The sequence below is a fragment of the Amphiprion ocellaris genome, chromosome 15 (assembly GCF_022539595.1).
Source record: "Amphiprion ocellaris isolate individual 3 ecotype Okinawa chromosome 15, ASM2253959v1, whole genome shotgun sequence".
Lineage (NCBI taxonomy): Eukaryota > Metazoa > Chordata > Actinopteri > Pomacentridae > Amphiprion > Amphiprion ocellaris.
In genome coordinates, this window is record NC_072780.1 from 15,974,598 (window position 1) to 15,990,707 (window position 16,110).

The 16,110-nt window shown below is 41.7% G+C and overlaps 1 protein-coding gene across 2 annotated transcripts in view; it reads right to left on the reverse strand.

The window, feature by feature from the left end:
* trim71 (tripartite motif containing 71, E3 ubiquitin protein ligase) overlaps positions 1-10,490 on the reverse strand; it is a 33,873-nt gene extending 23,383 nt beyond the window's left edge. For both annotated transcript variants that reach the window (XR_008604186.1, XM_023260966.3), the window contains exon 1: positions 8,654-10,490. Coding sequence is in view for 1 of the 2 variants with exons in the window: in XM_023260966.3 (XP_023116734.1) it covers positions 8,654-9,385 (732 nt within the window). In the remaining variant the exon portion in view is untranslated. The remainder of the gene's footprint in view (positions 1-8,653) is intronic.
* Between the last annotated feature and the right edge of the window lie 5,620 nt (positions 10,491-16,110).

Here is a 16,110-nt window from a genome sequence, read left to right on the forward strand (position 1 = left end):
TTTCTTCTCTCTCATTGCTTTTTTTTTTTTTTCTTTCTCGTCCTGGGCTGCTGCTCCGCCCTCTTGTGGTAACCCCACTTGGCTTGTTGCCACGGACACATGCATGGAAATGCATGCCGATGTTTTGAAACTCTGCCAGATACAACATGGGGGGGCGGTGGCTGTAAGCTGACGATCTGATTGGACGCACCACAGCAGAGAAGGAAAACAAACCACAGTCAGCTGGCCTCTTTACCCAGCAAGCATGTGACTGTCCTGTGCTTAATGCTACATCAGTAAAACAAAAAAAAGGAGCAAAGTAAGTGAAGGGTGGCAGAAATAAAGAAAAGAGTTTAAAAACAATGAGAAAGGAATGAAGGAAATAGAAACACCAGAGGGAGTCGCAGCTTAGAGAAAATATGAATGAATCAGTCAAATGGAGATGAGACTGAGAGTGGAATGTGGAGCAGCAGAGATGGAACAAATGTGCCCATCTGTGTCCAAACAAAAACACAGTTGGCTACTGTGACATTAGAGAGCTTAAGGAACAACCTACATGTTTAATCATCATCAAATTTATCATCAAAACATAACAACAAAGCTTGTCCTTACTCTCTTTCTGTCACACTCTGACATAAAGTTTATACTGTCGTCGTTAAAGAATATCTGATGGAAGGTTATCACAAGAACACTAGTTTTATCTGTATCTGCCATCACGAGGTGAACAACAGCAATAATACGTTCAGGCTACAAAGAAATCTACTAGAAATGTATAGATTTGATGTTCTATTTATTAGATTATATCATATTTGACAGGTCAATGCAGTACTTTTATCTGATGACACCACATTGTAATGTGACAAAAATTGAGTCAGGTTTAACTTCTTTGCTGGATGATGCTGCAATTCAGGACGCTTCCAGTTAGTTATGATTGATCTGTACCGGGTACCTCATCAACTCCTTCATTGAAAAAGAATTCACATTCATGTTTTGCATCTGAGTACCTTTTTGTTTTGGATGTTCAAACAAGGAGCAGACTTGATACATTTCATTTATTTTTTTTGTATGACTTCTGTCTGACGTTTCTGGATACACTCCTCTAGCCTCCCATCTCGGACATATTCGCTTGCATCGTCAGACTATTTAGCACTGAAAACGCTGAAAAATTTGGGTTATGTTAAAACCATAGCCCCATCAGTAGTTCCCTTCTGATTTTGGTACAGATGGCTTTCACATAGGAGAGCAACTACCAACAGTTTATTGGTAGTCGAATAATCTATCACGCAAATCATCGACTATTTGGATTATGAATTGCAAAATTGCCCAAAAGTAGTTGTAACATATCAGCTTTTTATTTTGTTAGAGAAGAAGACTAACTATATTCAAGATGTGAATTGTGCACTTTAGTAATATACATATATGTGTGTTTATCTGTAATTTCCAATAGCCAGCTTTTAAATATTTTGTTGAAATGTATAATGCAGAAGTGGGGACCAGGAAACCGTAACGCACAGCCCAAATGACAGGCACACAGACAGGATCGGTTAAGAGACAGATTGAAAAGAAAAAAAAAACAAAACAAAAAAAAAAAACAACTTTCTGAATTTATTGATGGTGCACTAGTTCACCAATGAAGTGGCCACCACTGCAGCCAAGCGCCATTTTGATGGGAAGCTGCTGCAGGCCAGTGACTGACTAATGGCACCATAAAGGTTGGCTCCAATAGTCTCTGTGATAACTTGGTGCTCACCAGGTGTGCTCAGTCGACCTGAGGCTAGGCTAATACTGTTTACTTGGAGACACTGTGATTGTCACTAGGGAGCTTCTCGATCCATGTATCTGTTTCGAACAGTTCTGTCCCACTGTAACTGTAGTTTAAAAATCTTCTTCCTCTATGCTTATGCTCAGCAGGGGTCAACTTGGGCTTGGCTAGTCACTGGGATTGCAAATACAGACACCCACAGGGTCTGTATTGCTTTTTGACATTAGCACCCTCAGTGTGTTATTGCAACATTTTTGTTCAAAAATATAAAGCAGCGGTGTTTCCTCACCCAGCCCTGTTGCCTGTCAAAGCATAGCTTCACTCATTTACTTACACAAAGCAGTCTAGCTTGTAGGAGCATGCTTATCGATCTGTATACATCATAAATCCAAAACTGTACTGCAACATTCAAAAATACTCAGCAACAACATAGAGCTCCATCATGACCATAGCGATTTGATTTGTATGAATGAGTACAGCACATGCAAACTGTAGTAAAAATTGATCATGGCTGCAAACAAACTAGCACAGTAGCCGTCAGACGTTTAAAAAACATGAGATGAACAAATCATGACTGGAAGTTGTGCAGTGTCCCCCAAATAGAGCCGAGAGCTTTAAAGTTAAATGTGTTAACAGTACAATCCCGCTGAGTGAGGTCAAATAATGGCCAATTAAAACCCCATTTGGGCTCAACCCCTGAGTAGGAAGTGGCAGGTTCCAGCTTTTGAATGGGTTTTAAATCCTGTTGTCAAAGAGAATGTGATAAATGCCTTCCTTTCTATCCATTAAATTTATATGACCCAAAGTCCTCAAATGGACATCAAAGCAGGGACACACACACGTACACTTCCCTTTAGCCTACATGAAACACATTCACAACACACAGGAAACAGGGAATGCTTTCTAATTACTGGGCACATGTTGTGCATTAAAACCCTGGAAGTCCAACTTCATATAATCCAACTCTGCTGGCTGTGTGGAAACACACACACTAAAATCCTCTTCAGAGGATAACTACCTACAGATGGGAGATGCTCTTGGAAAAGAAAACGCTGCTGCCACACACTCACACGGATACTGCCAGGAGTGATGAAATGTAATCACTCGCCCCTCAACAACAACAGCTGCTAAATCATGTTGAGGAGACATTCTGCATCTATAATGTCCATCGTCTCTGACACAGAACAGACAGAGAACTGATGAGAAAGGCAGGAGTCACCAGAGGAAATACCCAGTGTGTATGTGAGAGAGAGAGAAGGGAAAAGAGAACCCAGGAGGTATAAACTCAAGTTACAGGAATTCCTCTGGCCTTGTATCAGCGTCAGTGTTGGGTTAGGTTTCCTTACAAACATTCTCTGCTCGGGAGCTCCAGAGAAGACTAAAACTGGGGATCATGGAGCCAAGCAGGCTGTGTTTTAAGTGATAATCTTTCTCTGTGGAACTAGATAATAGAGCAGTAAAATTTTACAAATAAAAGTGGAATCATGGAAATGTGTGACAAACTACAATAACATTTCGAGACCTCCCAGTACAATTGAACATCCCACTGTCTTCCTTACTTTAACGCTAGACAAAACCGGTCCCCGAGGAGATACAAGAGCATTATTAGGCCGTCAAACTGATTAGTTCAACTTCACCTCATCCTTATAGAACAACACATTTTAGGCAGTCATTGCCCAGCAACCACTTTCCGCCCACTCTCGGGCTGCTCCAGCAACCCCCACCCCTACTATATAAAGACTGTGTGTGCGTGTGTGTGTGTGTGTGTGTGTGTGTGTGTGTTGCTGAAAAGTCAGGCACGTAGTCATGGAGACAACAATTCAATCTAAAGAATAGAGTGACATTTTGTAGGATTATCATATCATTAGCTGTCTCTCAGATGGGGCTCCGTATGTATTTGTATGTTGGAGGGTGACATCACAGCAAGCACAGGGCGCTACTTTGATGTAATCCAATTTTCCATTTCCACTTCACACACAGCGTGGGACACTCTCTTACTGCTTGCACCACAGATGAGTAACAACTGACATTTATGCTGCTTAAGTGGGCCAACATATTCACTCATGTGTGCACATACCCTACATATTTTTATCAGTGTGTAGCCGACTCCCTGTGCAGCCTAAGGAGCCTCGTTTTCCGCCTGAAAATCTTTGCTCCTCTGGCAGTTTTTTTTTTTTTGTTTCAATCGCTTGGGAATCGATCAGGTTCTACAATTTCTTTATTTTCTATGCCCAAATGACCTTCAATTGAATTAATGGTAGGTTAAGTTCAAAATTACTGATGCATGTGTGTGCACGGCTATGTGGGAAAACTCAAGCCAAAGTAAATAAATGCGATGGTCATTCTATAGCCTCCAGAAAGGAAAAAAAAAAGCATAACCTCTCTCTTTCAGTTACAGTTGATGTAGTTAAAATGAAGTGAGGGATTCTGCATGCCACGCTCTTTCAAAGAACTGTATTAAGTACTATGTATGTGTGGACAGGCTTTCTATTGTTAGTCAGCAGTTGTCAATATAAATAACTGAAATATCTGCTACTTATATTTGATCAGTGGTAGTCAATAAACACTGATGCTTCACACCGGCTGCAGATGTTCATATTGTGTTTTTTGGATTTCCATTTCTGTCTGTCCTGCATATACAATATATCTGAATGTCAATCTATGCTGGGCAAAGCATCAGAAATAAAAGGAAAATTGATAGATTTCTGTCACATAAAAGAGCACGGTCATTGCCTTAGCTGTATTTAAACTGATCATGGCCACAGTATGGTTCAAATGGCCACCAACTAATGAATAAATACTTTACACTGAATGGGTGCTGTGATGCAACCTATCATATCAGTTAAATTTTGAATGTTTGCTCATGCTGTTACAGTGCAGTACAGAGCTCAATGACACAATATCGAAGAAGTTTGTCAGCAGTTAGTCAGATATCATTAAATGCTGTTTTACACTGTCGGGCATGACTTTACATTATCTACAAAGCTGGACAAATGCAGGTTTTGCTAATAACATTAATTAGGGGTCCACTATGCATTAAACAAACATGCACAATAGCAGGGATCAGAAACTGGAGCCTCTAAATGGAATATAGCCATTGTTAACGTACTTATTTATACCTGTCCTATTTTTTTCCTGTTGCACCTTTTCCAAATCTGGGTCAACCTCTCTGACCATTTTTTTGTAAGGATTTGCCTTTTCAGTGACCCTTCGCTGAATTTCTTTTGGTATTATCAAGCAGACAAAACAGACAGAGCATCTACCCTTACAAAGTAGCATTGACAAAATCTGTCTTTTGTATAAGTGTTTGAGCAGTAACCATCGTCCTTACTGATTCCCAGGGAGCAGAGAAATTCTTTGGCAGGCTTACATAGCATTACAGAGGGGACAGACCCCAGCTTCTGGAATAAATTTTGTTCCCAATCACACCATAGTCTTCTCATAATGCTATGAGTGCCCAGACATACCATACCAATTTCAAGTCCAGATAAAAGCAGACACGGAATCTCATGTCTTCAGTCAACAGCTGAAAACAGAGAAGGCTACAGCTGATGGACAGCTGACTGCCAGACCTGCAAGTAAACTCTGGGCTTGCGTGAGAGGAAATAACTAGTCAGTAGGCTACATTCCAAAGACAGACAACATTACAGAAGGAATAACGAAACAAACCAGTAAACTGTTTTGCAGTACTGCAAATTAGATAGGCTGACAGGATTGTAAAAATCCAATCATCCATTATCTATACACCACTTAATCCTCATTAAGGTCGCGGGTGGGCTGGAGTCTATCCCAGCTGACTTAGGGTGAAGGCAGGGGACACCTTGGACGGGTCACCAGTCTATCAGAGGGCCACATATACAGACAAACAAGCATACTCCCTTTTACACCTATGGACAATTTAGAGCATATTTTTGGACTGTGGGCGGAAGCCAGAATACCTGTAGAAAACCCATGCATGCACAGGAAGAACATGCAAACTCCATGCAGAAAGATCCTGGGAAGGCGGGGACATGCACTGGGGATCTTCTAGCTGCAAGGCGAAAGTCCTAACCACCAAGTCACTGTGCAGTCCGGATTGTCAAAATGACAATCAAAATTTGAATTCCACAGTACAAACACTGTTACCACAGCAACCAGCTCCCACAACCCATAAAATCAGATGACATAAATATGTTGTTGGAGTTCTACTAGCATCACAATAGTGACAAGGTCCTGCATTTCTGCACACATAACTGTTTGGATCTCCACATCCTCCTGCTGCACAAAAGTGACAGCAAAATATTGTACTGGTGACATAATTTACAACCAGAATCCAGTAGTGACTGGAGGGTGGAGACATGGTGTCGAGGCCGCACCTCCTTGTAAAACACCCACTGAATGTCATGTTACCCAGCCACTGCAAACTAGACTATTGTGGACTGTCTTGGACACTCGCTGGGCGCTCATCTTTTTCTGGAAAACTGATATAAACTGATAGTTAGCCAGCTAGCAAAATATCACAGCTTTTCCTGATACACCGATCGTGCTCTAAGCTTGGTATTCAAGGCTGGGTAGGAAACAGCACCTCAATACCACATCCCCACCCCCATGCACGACTGTGTTTGTTGCAAATAATGTTAACAGCACCGGACCTCAGTACACATTTCTGGGATGCTTTGGTTTCACTTCTGTGGAGCTGTCATGTCGTCCATCAATATAAACATTCTATGTTTGAGAAAATAACAACTAACAGTGTCAAATCTCAGAGTATAGTCAAATTTGAGGATAACTATTGGTTTCTGAATGAACCATTCTAAGAGAGACTCGTACAAAGACTAAGAAAAGACAACCCGGATTAAAAGAACCAAAAAAAAAATGTAATTAGATGGATTTCAACTTGACATGTAATTGCCATAAATGACAATTTGAAAGCATGAAAAACAGGCCAAACTGCTCCTTCCAAAAGAACGACTAGGCAAATGAAGAATCCTAACATATGATGGACACAGAGCTGGATGATGGACAATAGCTCTGTTTTCTCAGTGCGCATAGGTAAAGAAAGAGTAGCCTTCTCCTATGTCGTTCCCTCCCCCAGGGCTGAAACACAGTGAGTGAATGAGTGGGAAATGAAGCCCTTACTGGAAAACCAAACCCACCTATTTACTGGCAGTGGATGGGGGTGTTTATGTGGAGGGCAAAAAAAAAAACTAAATTGGATATCTGAACTGGGCTTTTGTGACTAGGTGCTTCATTATTGTGTTGAAAACTGCACAGTTACTCATTTATTGATTTGCTGCATTGTACGGACATTCAGCACATTTTAAAGAATACTCAATAACTGTCAACTAGACTTAAAGCAACAAAAATCATCTGTCTGATACGTAAAAGAAATACAAGCTATATAACAACACCACAAAACAGTGGGACTTCATTGGTGCATGTTTTTAGACTGGAAACTTTACAGAGGACACTTCAATATAAGATCTCTTATTTGTGTTTTTACCCGAAAGCTTGTTCACTGGTGCCAAGATCTGGTATTTGCAATATTTGTGACAATTAAAAAACTAAGTATTGCATGTTAATGATACACATGACAGTTATGGTTACAGACTCTCCACTTCCATACACTTGTATTTTGAGTGCAGTTCATTTACCAAAAAGTGTGCATTATGCACAATAAACAAAGTTAAAGAAGAATTTGACTGATGGCATTTGAAAAAACGTTATGACAGCTTCTCATATACAAGCACAGGTTTTTCCACCATTAAGGTTTATTAAATTATTCCATATAGTATCAGCTTTTGTTATGCATTCTGTATTGAGGATATCTGACAAATTTTTAATGCCTCTCAACTCCCCCAGGTTGTTCTTCAGGGCACACTGCAAGTCTTTAAATCTTGGTGGGCAACACCAGTATGTTTTGCGAGGTTCTGTGAACAATGAATGGCATCCTGCAGCGTCTGCAGTGTTTAACTGCTGGGACAGGCAGTAATGTATGCACATGCTACTGTAACTTAAAAGATTGATGTGTAACCCATGTCTGTTCTTAGTTATGTGAAAAAGTCAACACTGCTTCAAGTTTTGCAGTAGGTTACAGTGTTTGATTGACAGACTTACTTACTAGAATGCACATTTGCTGACCACACTTGCCTGACCTTTTTGATTAACTACTTAGACAAAATGATTGTTTATTCTTGCTCTTGTAATGAAAAAGTGTAATTTCTGGCAGTAGGGAGAACTTCTTTGAGCTTCTCAACAGAAACCAGAAGTGGTGCAGAAAAGACATTCCAGGCCCTCATACTAATGCTATTTGTTATTCTTCCTGACCATATGACTAAACCAAGAAAAGCTGGTTTCCTGTTTTACGGGCCTTTGTAGTTTACTCTGCCCAGATCACATGGCGCACACACATAAAGAACTGTGGAATTCCAACTTGTCTTTCCCATTATCATAGAAAAAGTTAGATTTCCACTATATGTCCATGGACAGGACTTCTAACAGTCATAGAAACATGTGTGTAGTTACTACAGGGGCCTCTCTCTGCCCTGAATGGATGGTGTGGTACAGATTAACCAGACTCTGCATGTGTCTATGCCTATATGTGTGTGTGTGCACGCAGGGTCTGTGTGTGTGAAAATCCAGCTCAACACACGTGCCTGTTCGTCTCCAGGGAACTAGGTGAAGAGCCACTCAGCTCCCTTTGAACCTAGGGCCATATGGCCCCCAATATGGTTCTATATTACACACATAATGCTATTACACTATAGATTTGTGATTGTGAGTGAAAGAAAAGAAAAATACAGGGGGTTTAGATGCCAAGACACCAAAAACATGTCAAAATAAGTGTGAGTGACATGCATATATTTACGATTCATTTCTTATTCATATGAATGAACATTTCCAGATGCAGTTTTGCACTTGTACTCTACTCACCTCACTGTCATGATGTTGGCAGAAGCTCATGCGATCCTGGAACAGGGACAGCAGGGCAAAGTTGTTCTGCAGGGACTGGGCGAGGGACACGGACACCCCAGGCTGGCCTGAGTTGCTGTTAGCGTTGACCCGGCTGAGGTGGAGGTTCTCTCCCAGGCGCTCAATGAAGTGGTCCTTGGTCAGGCGCACCCGCTGGTGTGCCCGCACACAGTTATCACAGAGGTACTCCTGGCAGTCAAGGCAGTGGGACGTAGCTGGGTTCTCCTCATCACAGGAGCTGCACTGAGGCTCTCCCAGGTGGTGTGGGTGCAACAGGCCTCCATGGGGGTGATGGAAGGCAGAGCCTCCGCCTAGGCCTCCACGGTGGTGGTGGCCATTCTTGTTCTGGATCTGCTCCTCTGAGCTCACCACCACATCCAGCAGGTTGCTGAAGAGGAAGTTGGAAGAAGGCAGGGAGTCCACTCCAGCCTCAGAGATGGACACCTTCTGGTCGCAGGTGGGACACCGCAGCTTCAGCGGGTCTCCGGGACTCCGCTGTCCCTCCAGACACTGCCTGCAGAAGGCATGCAGGCAGGGCAGGACGTGGAGCCTCTTAGTGGTCTGGCTGGAGGAGGACGAGGTGTGCGAGGAAGATGATGAGGTAGAAGAGCTGGAGGAGATGGGAGCAGAGGAGCCGCACAACTCCTTACAGAGCGGACACGTCTGCAGGTCCGAGTCTGGAAACGAAGCCATCTGCAGCGAAACAAGGCTGAGTTTACAAGACGAGCAGCAGCGAGGTTGAGGTATTCATTTGGTGATACATCGGCCCGTTGTATTGTACAGAAGATAATGTCGTGGCTGAGGTAGATTCATGAGGTGTTTGAATTCAGTTCAACAGTGCTAATCGACTTCAATTTTTCTCTGTACTTTATAGTTCTATCTGAATGCAATACAAGGAGGTAGATAGTTCTTCAAAACAGTTATTCAGTTTCTCATTTATGAAAAAAATACTTGTTAAGATCAGCTCAGTAAGGCGTTTTAGGGTGGATCGTCCTTCTTTCAGATGAGATCATCAAGGTAACAAATGGCAGACGCTGGTTCTTCTGTGGACAGAAAGTGTCCGATGGTGTTTCGTTGTAGCTCATAAAATAAACCCGAAACTGAAGCGACACTGGATCGGCGTCGAAGTACTGGGGGCTCCGTCTCTCCTCCCCCACCGACTCGGCAACATGACTACACAGCTTAACGCTAAGAAGCAGGACACAGTCGAGAACCAAACAGTTTATACTTTTGTGGTATTTTCTGCTCTCCAATTCAGGCCCGTGTGTGTTGTGGTCTCTCCTCTAGTCCACCATCGGGCTCCGGTCAGGCGGCGTCGGGCTCAGCCAACGGTCGTTTGGTAGTCGCAGCCTCGGACCGAGAGACTGTAAATTATTCATCAAAGCACCGATCTCATAGTGTGGCCTGGGTCACTGAGGTATCACACACGACGCTCCGGTAAAGCCAACGCATCAGACAGGACGTCTATTCCCAGCCCGTGTGGCTGAATTCACCGCTGAAGAGGCCGCTTCCAGCCCCCCGGTCCGTCCGTCGGCGGCTCCCCTCTCGGGCTCTCTGCGTGGAGGAATGCGCAGGGTTTTCTCCCTGTAGGGTGGGAAACACGGCGCCCTACAACCGGAGAAAACTCGGTCCAACGGACGTATGTATCCTAACCGCGTCCCTTACTCGGTTGTTGTTGTTGCCGTTGTTCGCTCTCGGGTGAATTTCAGTCACGTAAACGCAGACTGTGCGCTCCGGTGGGCGCGTGTTGCTCGGGCTGCAGCTCCTCGAGCCGCTCTTATCCGACTGAGAAAAAATGGACCCGCTTCCGCCCGGGGAGGAGAGGGGGGCGTGCACCGGGCGCTCGCTCCCGAGGCTCCGGGAGTGCGGTCGCGTGCGTGCGTGCGCAAGCGCGACGCTCACAAGTCAGCTATGAGTGACAGGGCGTGCGCGCCATTTTGAAAACCACTGGCTGTAACATTAGCATGGAAAAGTTAAAGGAAATGAAATGAAGGGGAAAAGACAGGAGTCATTTATTTTTATTAAATTTGGTCTTCTCCCGGGATATGCAGCACACAAAAGTAATTATGATGGATGTTCAGGAGGTATAGTGTTTAACCTGGGCTCCATACCTGCTGGACTGGAGGAGTTTAAACTAGCTAATGGCCACTGAAGTTACCCTGACTGCCTTAGCAGCTGTGATATTTAGTATAAAGATAAATCTGAAGGGCTGCACAGTGGCGTAGTGGTTAGCACTTTCGCCTTGCAGCGAGAAGATCCCTGGTTCGCGTCCCGGCTTTCCCGGGATCTTTCTGCATGGAGTTTGCATGTTCTCCCTGTGCATGCGTGGGTTTTCTCCGGGTACTCCGGCTTCCTCCCACAGTCCAAAAATATGCTGAGGTTAATTGATTATTCTAAATTGCCCATAGGTGTGAATGTGTGAGTGCTTGTTTGTCTTTGTATGTAGCCCTGCGACAGACTGGTGACCTGTCTAGGGTGTCCCCTGCCTTCACCCGAGTCAGCTGGGATAGGCTCCAGCCCCCCCGCGACCCTAGTGAGGATTAAGCGGTGTATAGATAATGGATGGATGGATAAATCTGAAAGCAGTTCCCAGTTTGTCCCCTCAGAATCAGCCAAATTTTCTCGCACCCTAACTTAAATATATTTAATGAAGGCTTGTGCCTTCATGCTATTAATATTTTCAAGATACAAGCCATTGAGGTATGGGTGTGATTTTTCACACTTTTTACCATTTCCAGCACAGACGAAGTAAAGAAGATAGCCACAATAAATTTTCAGAGATGAAAAACGCATACTAGCTCTCTTAAAATGGCAACCAAATCAGTTTCGTATTCATTCCAGGTCATCAATATCATGGAAGATAACGTTCTTCACTAGCAAAGCTGTACTAGTTTATGACATACAGTAACAGAAACAAGCATTGGTACCCTGGATGTGTCTTCTGATAATTCATCAGAAAGAAAGGAAAAGAGTATTTTGAGTAAACCTTTAAAGGTCATATCACCATGTAGGTGGTCAAAACAAGTTATTGCCAATGAAAAGCTTCATTTTTACCTACATTTTGATAGTCAGCTCATCTTCTAGCCATAATTCCTTTCCTGTCAAAACCGATTTCTTATATAGGCATATTCAAAAAAAAAGCTGCAAATTTAAAGAATCACCAAATTTTGACCCAGCTATATGTACTTAAACTGCCTCAGAAAGTATTCGCAGTGTGTAAGTAATATTTTCCATGGCTTTATTAAATATACTAAACTTACTGTATAAAAAAAATCAGCTGGCAATTCTGCAACATAGAAGTACACCGTGAGGACTCATTTACTACAGAATATTTTTTCTTAATATCATCCTTAATTGTTTACAATTGTGTATTGGTTGGCATTAATTGGTATAATGACAATACTAGTCAATTTTTGAGTTGCTACAACGTCACATTTTGAGCTTGGTCAGAACTGCTTGGCCATAAGTGGTTGAATCGGTTCGGTTGTTTGTTCGGTTAAAATGCATCTGCATGGGGACAACAACCACAGCAAAATGGTCCCAAAATTAGTTCTGCCAAAAGAATAGTAGTAACTGGATGTAACTCCTGTTCTATGAGTATGTGTGTAGCCAGATAGGATTATACAGAACCATACAGAATAACAGAATTAACTGTGGTTTGTGTGGGTTGGCCACACATTTATCTGTGTTTTTTTGTTTTCTTGTGAATAATATAATAATATATGAATAAATACGCAACATAGGAACATTTGTAGAAGTGTAAACATTAAAAAACATAGTTTGAATTACTGATAAACAATTTTTACACATTTGAACAGATTTTGTAGGTATACTGAATAGACTAAATCCTTTTCTTATGTTCACATTTGTTTCTGTCTCTGAGCTTTGGAAGAGCACACAGCTGATTTAGGGGTCTAATACAGAAAAATACAAAAAAGGTAACAAGTCATCTGTTTGAAATGTGCACAATTAATCATCTGACTGATCTACACTACGAAGACACACACTTCATGTTATTTACATCCTAGAGAGGAAAGGTTTTGTGTAGCCGATATTCAGGAAGGATTAATCATACATTCATTCACTGTGTTACAGCCTGTATATCGCAGAAAAATGTAATTCAATTAACAATATGTGCTTTCTCTCTTTTCTGATTCATGTCCTCCACTTCTTTCCTGTTTTAGCACATTTTTGTCTGCTGTAGTAAATTTGTTCCTCATGGGAATAAAACATTAAAGATACAGAACAAAAGAATTGCTGTCATATGAATCAACATTAAGTGTTACTGATTAGCAAACTATGATGTCTTCAACTAACAAGTGGCTTCACGTATCAATGAATCTAACAATTATTTTCGCAAAGTTCACAATTGCTTACGGTCTGACCAACAGTCCAAAGCACAAAGATTTTCAATTAACTCTCATTTTCTGACCAAACAGAGCAGCAATGCCATTATGACAAGCAGACTGGTTGCTTATTCAGTTTCTAATAGACTGTTTCGCTCCTTTTTGTTTCACTCAAGTGTTGTTCATTGCAGGCCACTAATACAGTTTATGATCTTTGCTGCAGGCAGAAATGAAGCCGGTTAGATAAGCATAAAGCAGTATGTGGAGCAGAAAATTCAAAGGAGTCAAAAGTGTGGCTTATTTTCTAAGCGGGATCATATGAGACACTTAATTTGACACAGGTCACAAATGTTACTCCATTTATCTCAGGGGGTTAAAGGAAAGAACAACAGCGACTCGGGCAGAGAGGGAAGATGGCGGTTGATTTATAGTGACCTCGCAAAGTGATCAAAGTAAGCAAGGGCGCATAAAAGGATGAATGGCTTAAAAACATGCCAGAGGTTATGATGATTTGTCAGAGCAAGAGAGCAGTTCCTCCCGACAGTCCATAAAGCATTTACACAAAGACACACTTGAAAAAGCTACTGCAGACAACCGTGCATGTTGCTGCAGTTTCCCTGTGGCTCTGGCTGCAGAATCAGTTCTTTCAGTCTGATTGTGTCATGATTAAGACAGCACTGCTCCACACAAACAAGCCTGTGTTTGGATTATTTCTATCACAGAATGACGCATACATCAGCGCCTGTTTGCCTACAAGCGTATCATCTGACTGCACGGCCCTTTGACAATATTACCATAAATAACATCTCTACAGACACCCATGGACTCAGACCTTATTAGTGTCTGTCTCATTTCTTTCTGGTCACCACAAATTTTCCAATTGCTGTTCCAGAAAATAAGCCCAAAGAACTTCTCTAGAAAGGTGCAGAAGGTTGTGAGCTGAAAACTGATTTCGCCACCACACGCTGTAAAGAAGTCAGATGTGAAACTAGTCATCAAGGAAGTTTGTATTGTACTCCTCCTGCAACATTTTCACTTTATTTACAGTTGGCTGATTTGCCAAACATCCACATTAGCAACTGACCATGCTTTACATCAGTCTTCTCACTGCAGTCAAGTACCTCCCCCTGGTGGTTAAGCAGCTCTATAGCACCTTTACACCTGGTTATCATGCACCCAACAACAGAAGAAGAGATGCAGCCGACAAATTAAGAAAATGCTTCTCAACTTGAAAAATGTACGTCTTAAACCAGAGGATTACAGGGTTACAGCAGCAACAGCCTCACTGAAAGACCTTGAAAGATGTGTGTGTTTGTCAGAAACCTTAATATCTGGCTGAAGAAGTTATTTAAATATACACCACCAGTCAAAAGTTTGGACACACCTTCTCATTTAATGGCTTTTCTGTATTTTCATGACTATTTACATTGTAGATTCTCACTGAAGGCATCAAAACTATAAATGAACACATATGGAATTATGTAGTAAACAAAAAGTGTGAATTAAGTCAAAACATCTTTTTGTGTCTTTGTGCGACGCAGAAAAGGTGAATGGATGGTCTCTACATGCATGATTTCCACAGTGAAGCATGGAAGAGGTGTGATGGTGTAGGAGTGCTTTGCTGGTGATGGGGATTTATTCAAAATTGAAGGCACACTGAACCAGCATTTCTACCACAGCATCCTGCAGTGACATGCCATCCCATCCGGTTTGCGTTTAGTTGGACCATCATTTATTTTTTAACAGGACAATGACCCAAACACACCTCCAGGCTGGGTAAGGGATATTTGACCAAGAAGGAGAGTGAGGAGTGCTGCTAAGGTCAGATGACCTGGCCTCCACAGTCCCCTGATCTAAACCCAATCCAGATGGTTTGGGATGAGATGGACCACAAACTGAAGGCAAAAGGGCCAACAAGTGCTCAGCATCTCTGGGAACTCCTTCAAGACTGTTGGAAAACCATTTCAGGTGATGACCTCATGAAGCTCATGGAGAGAATGCCAAGAGTATGAAAAGCAGTAATCAAAGGGTGACTATTTTGAATAATCTAAAATATAAAACATGTTTTGACTTATTTGGCACTTTTTTGTTTACTACATAATTCCATGTGTTCATTTATAGTTTTGATGCCTTCGGTGAGAATCTACAATGTAAATAGTCATGAAAATAAAGAAAAAAACGAGAAGGTGTGTCCAAATTTTTGACTGGTAGTGTATATTGAACTATTTCAGTGCAACTGTTGCTTCTAGGAGTAGAAAAAAATGCTCTCCGCACAAAATGCAGCAACTTTCAAGATGCTACTTTTGTGCCACATGTGCTTCAAAACAAATTGTTGGTATTTAACTAGCAAGCATCATTAGTTCATTACAGAAGCCGCTGGTCAGTCATTGTCATGCTTTTTCTTGAGACATTGAGCTAAATGCCTCACCCCTTCTAATTAAGCCTCTGAGACCTGTTCCAGTCACAGATAATTGATTTCTTCTCGAGAACAATTATGAAACTGATTGCTACAACAGGGTTCATGCAATGATTTCTATTTTTAAACACCACACACACACACAAGAGGGTAGGTGCTGTGAATGGAGGTATATACAAACCTGTCTATATGGTTTATTTTTGGATGAAAACATGATACGGAATAAAGTGATTTTGATTAAAAATCATAATTTTAAACTCAAGATTTGGTTAATTTTTTTTTAATTAAATGACTTGTCACAGATGACTAGTTCTAGGACTTCTGAAAAGTTGAACATTTGATTGTTGTTAGAGTTTTTGGCTGGTATAAATTGTGTCATTTTGGTGATTGTTTTAAGGATAACTTGCTTTTCAAACACACAGGTGTTACTATTCATACTTGTAAGGCTGCAAACTTAGAATTCAGATTATTTTTACTTAAATTACTAATTAACTGATTTGTAATACAGCCAGTGACTTCTTTAAAAGTTGACAACTAATCGATTCATTGTTGCCAATCTAGTGAATGTTTTGTTCTGAAACCTGCTTGGGATGAAGTAAGATGAAGGAGCATACCTCGCAAAGAAAGTAAGTAAAATACATTTCCATTAGAGAAAT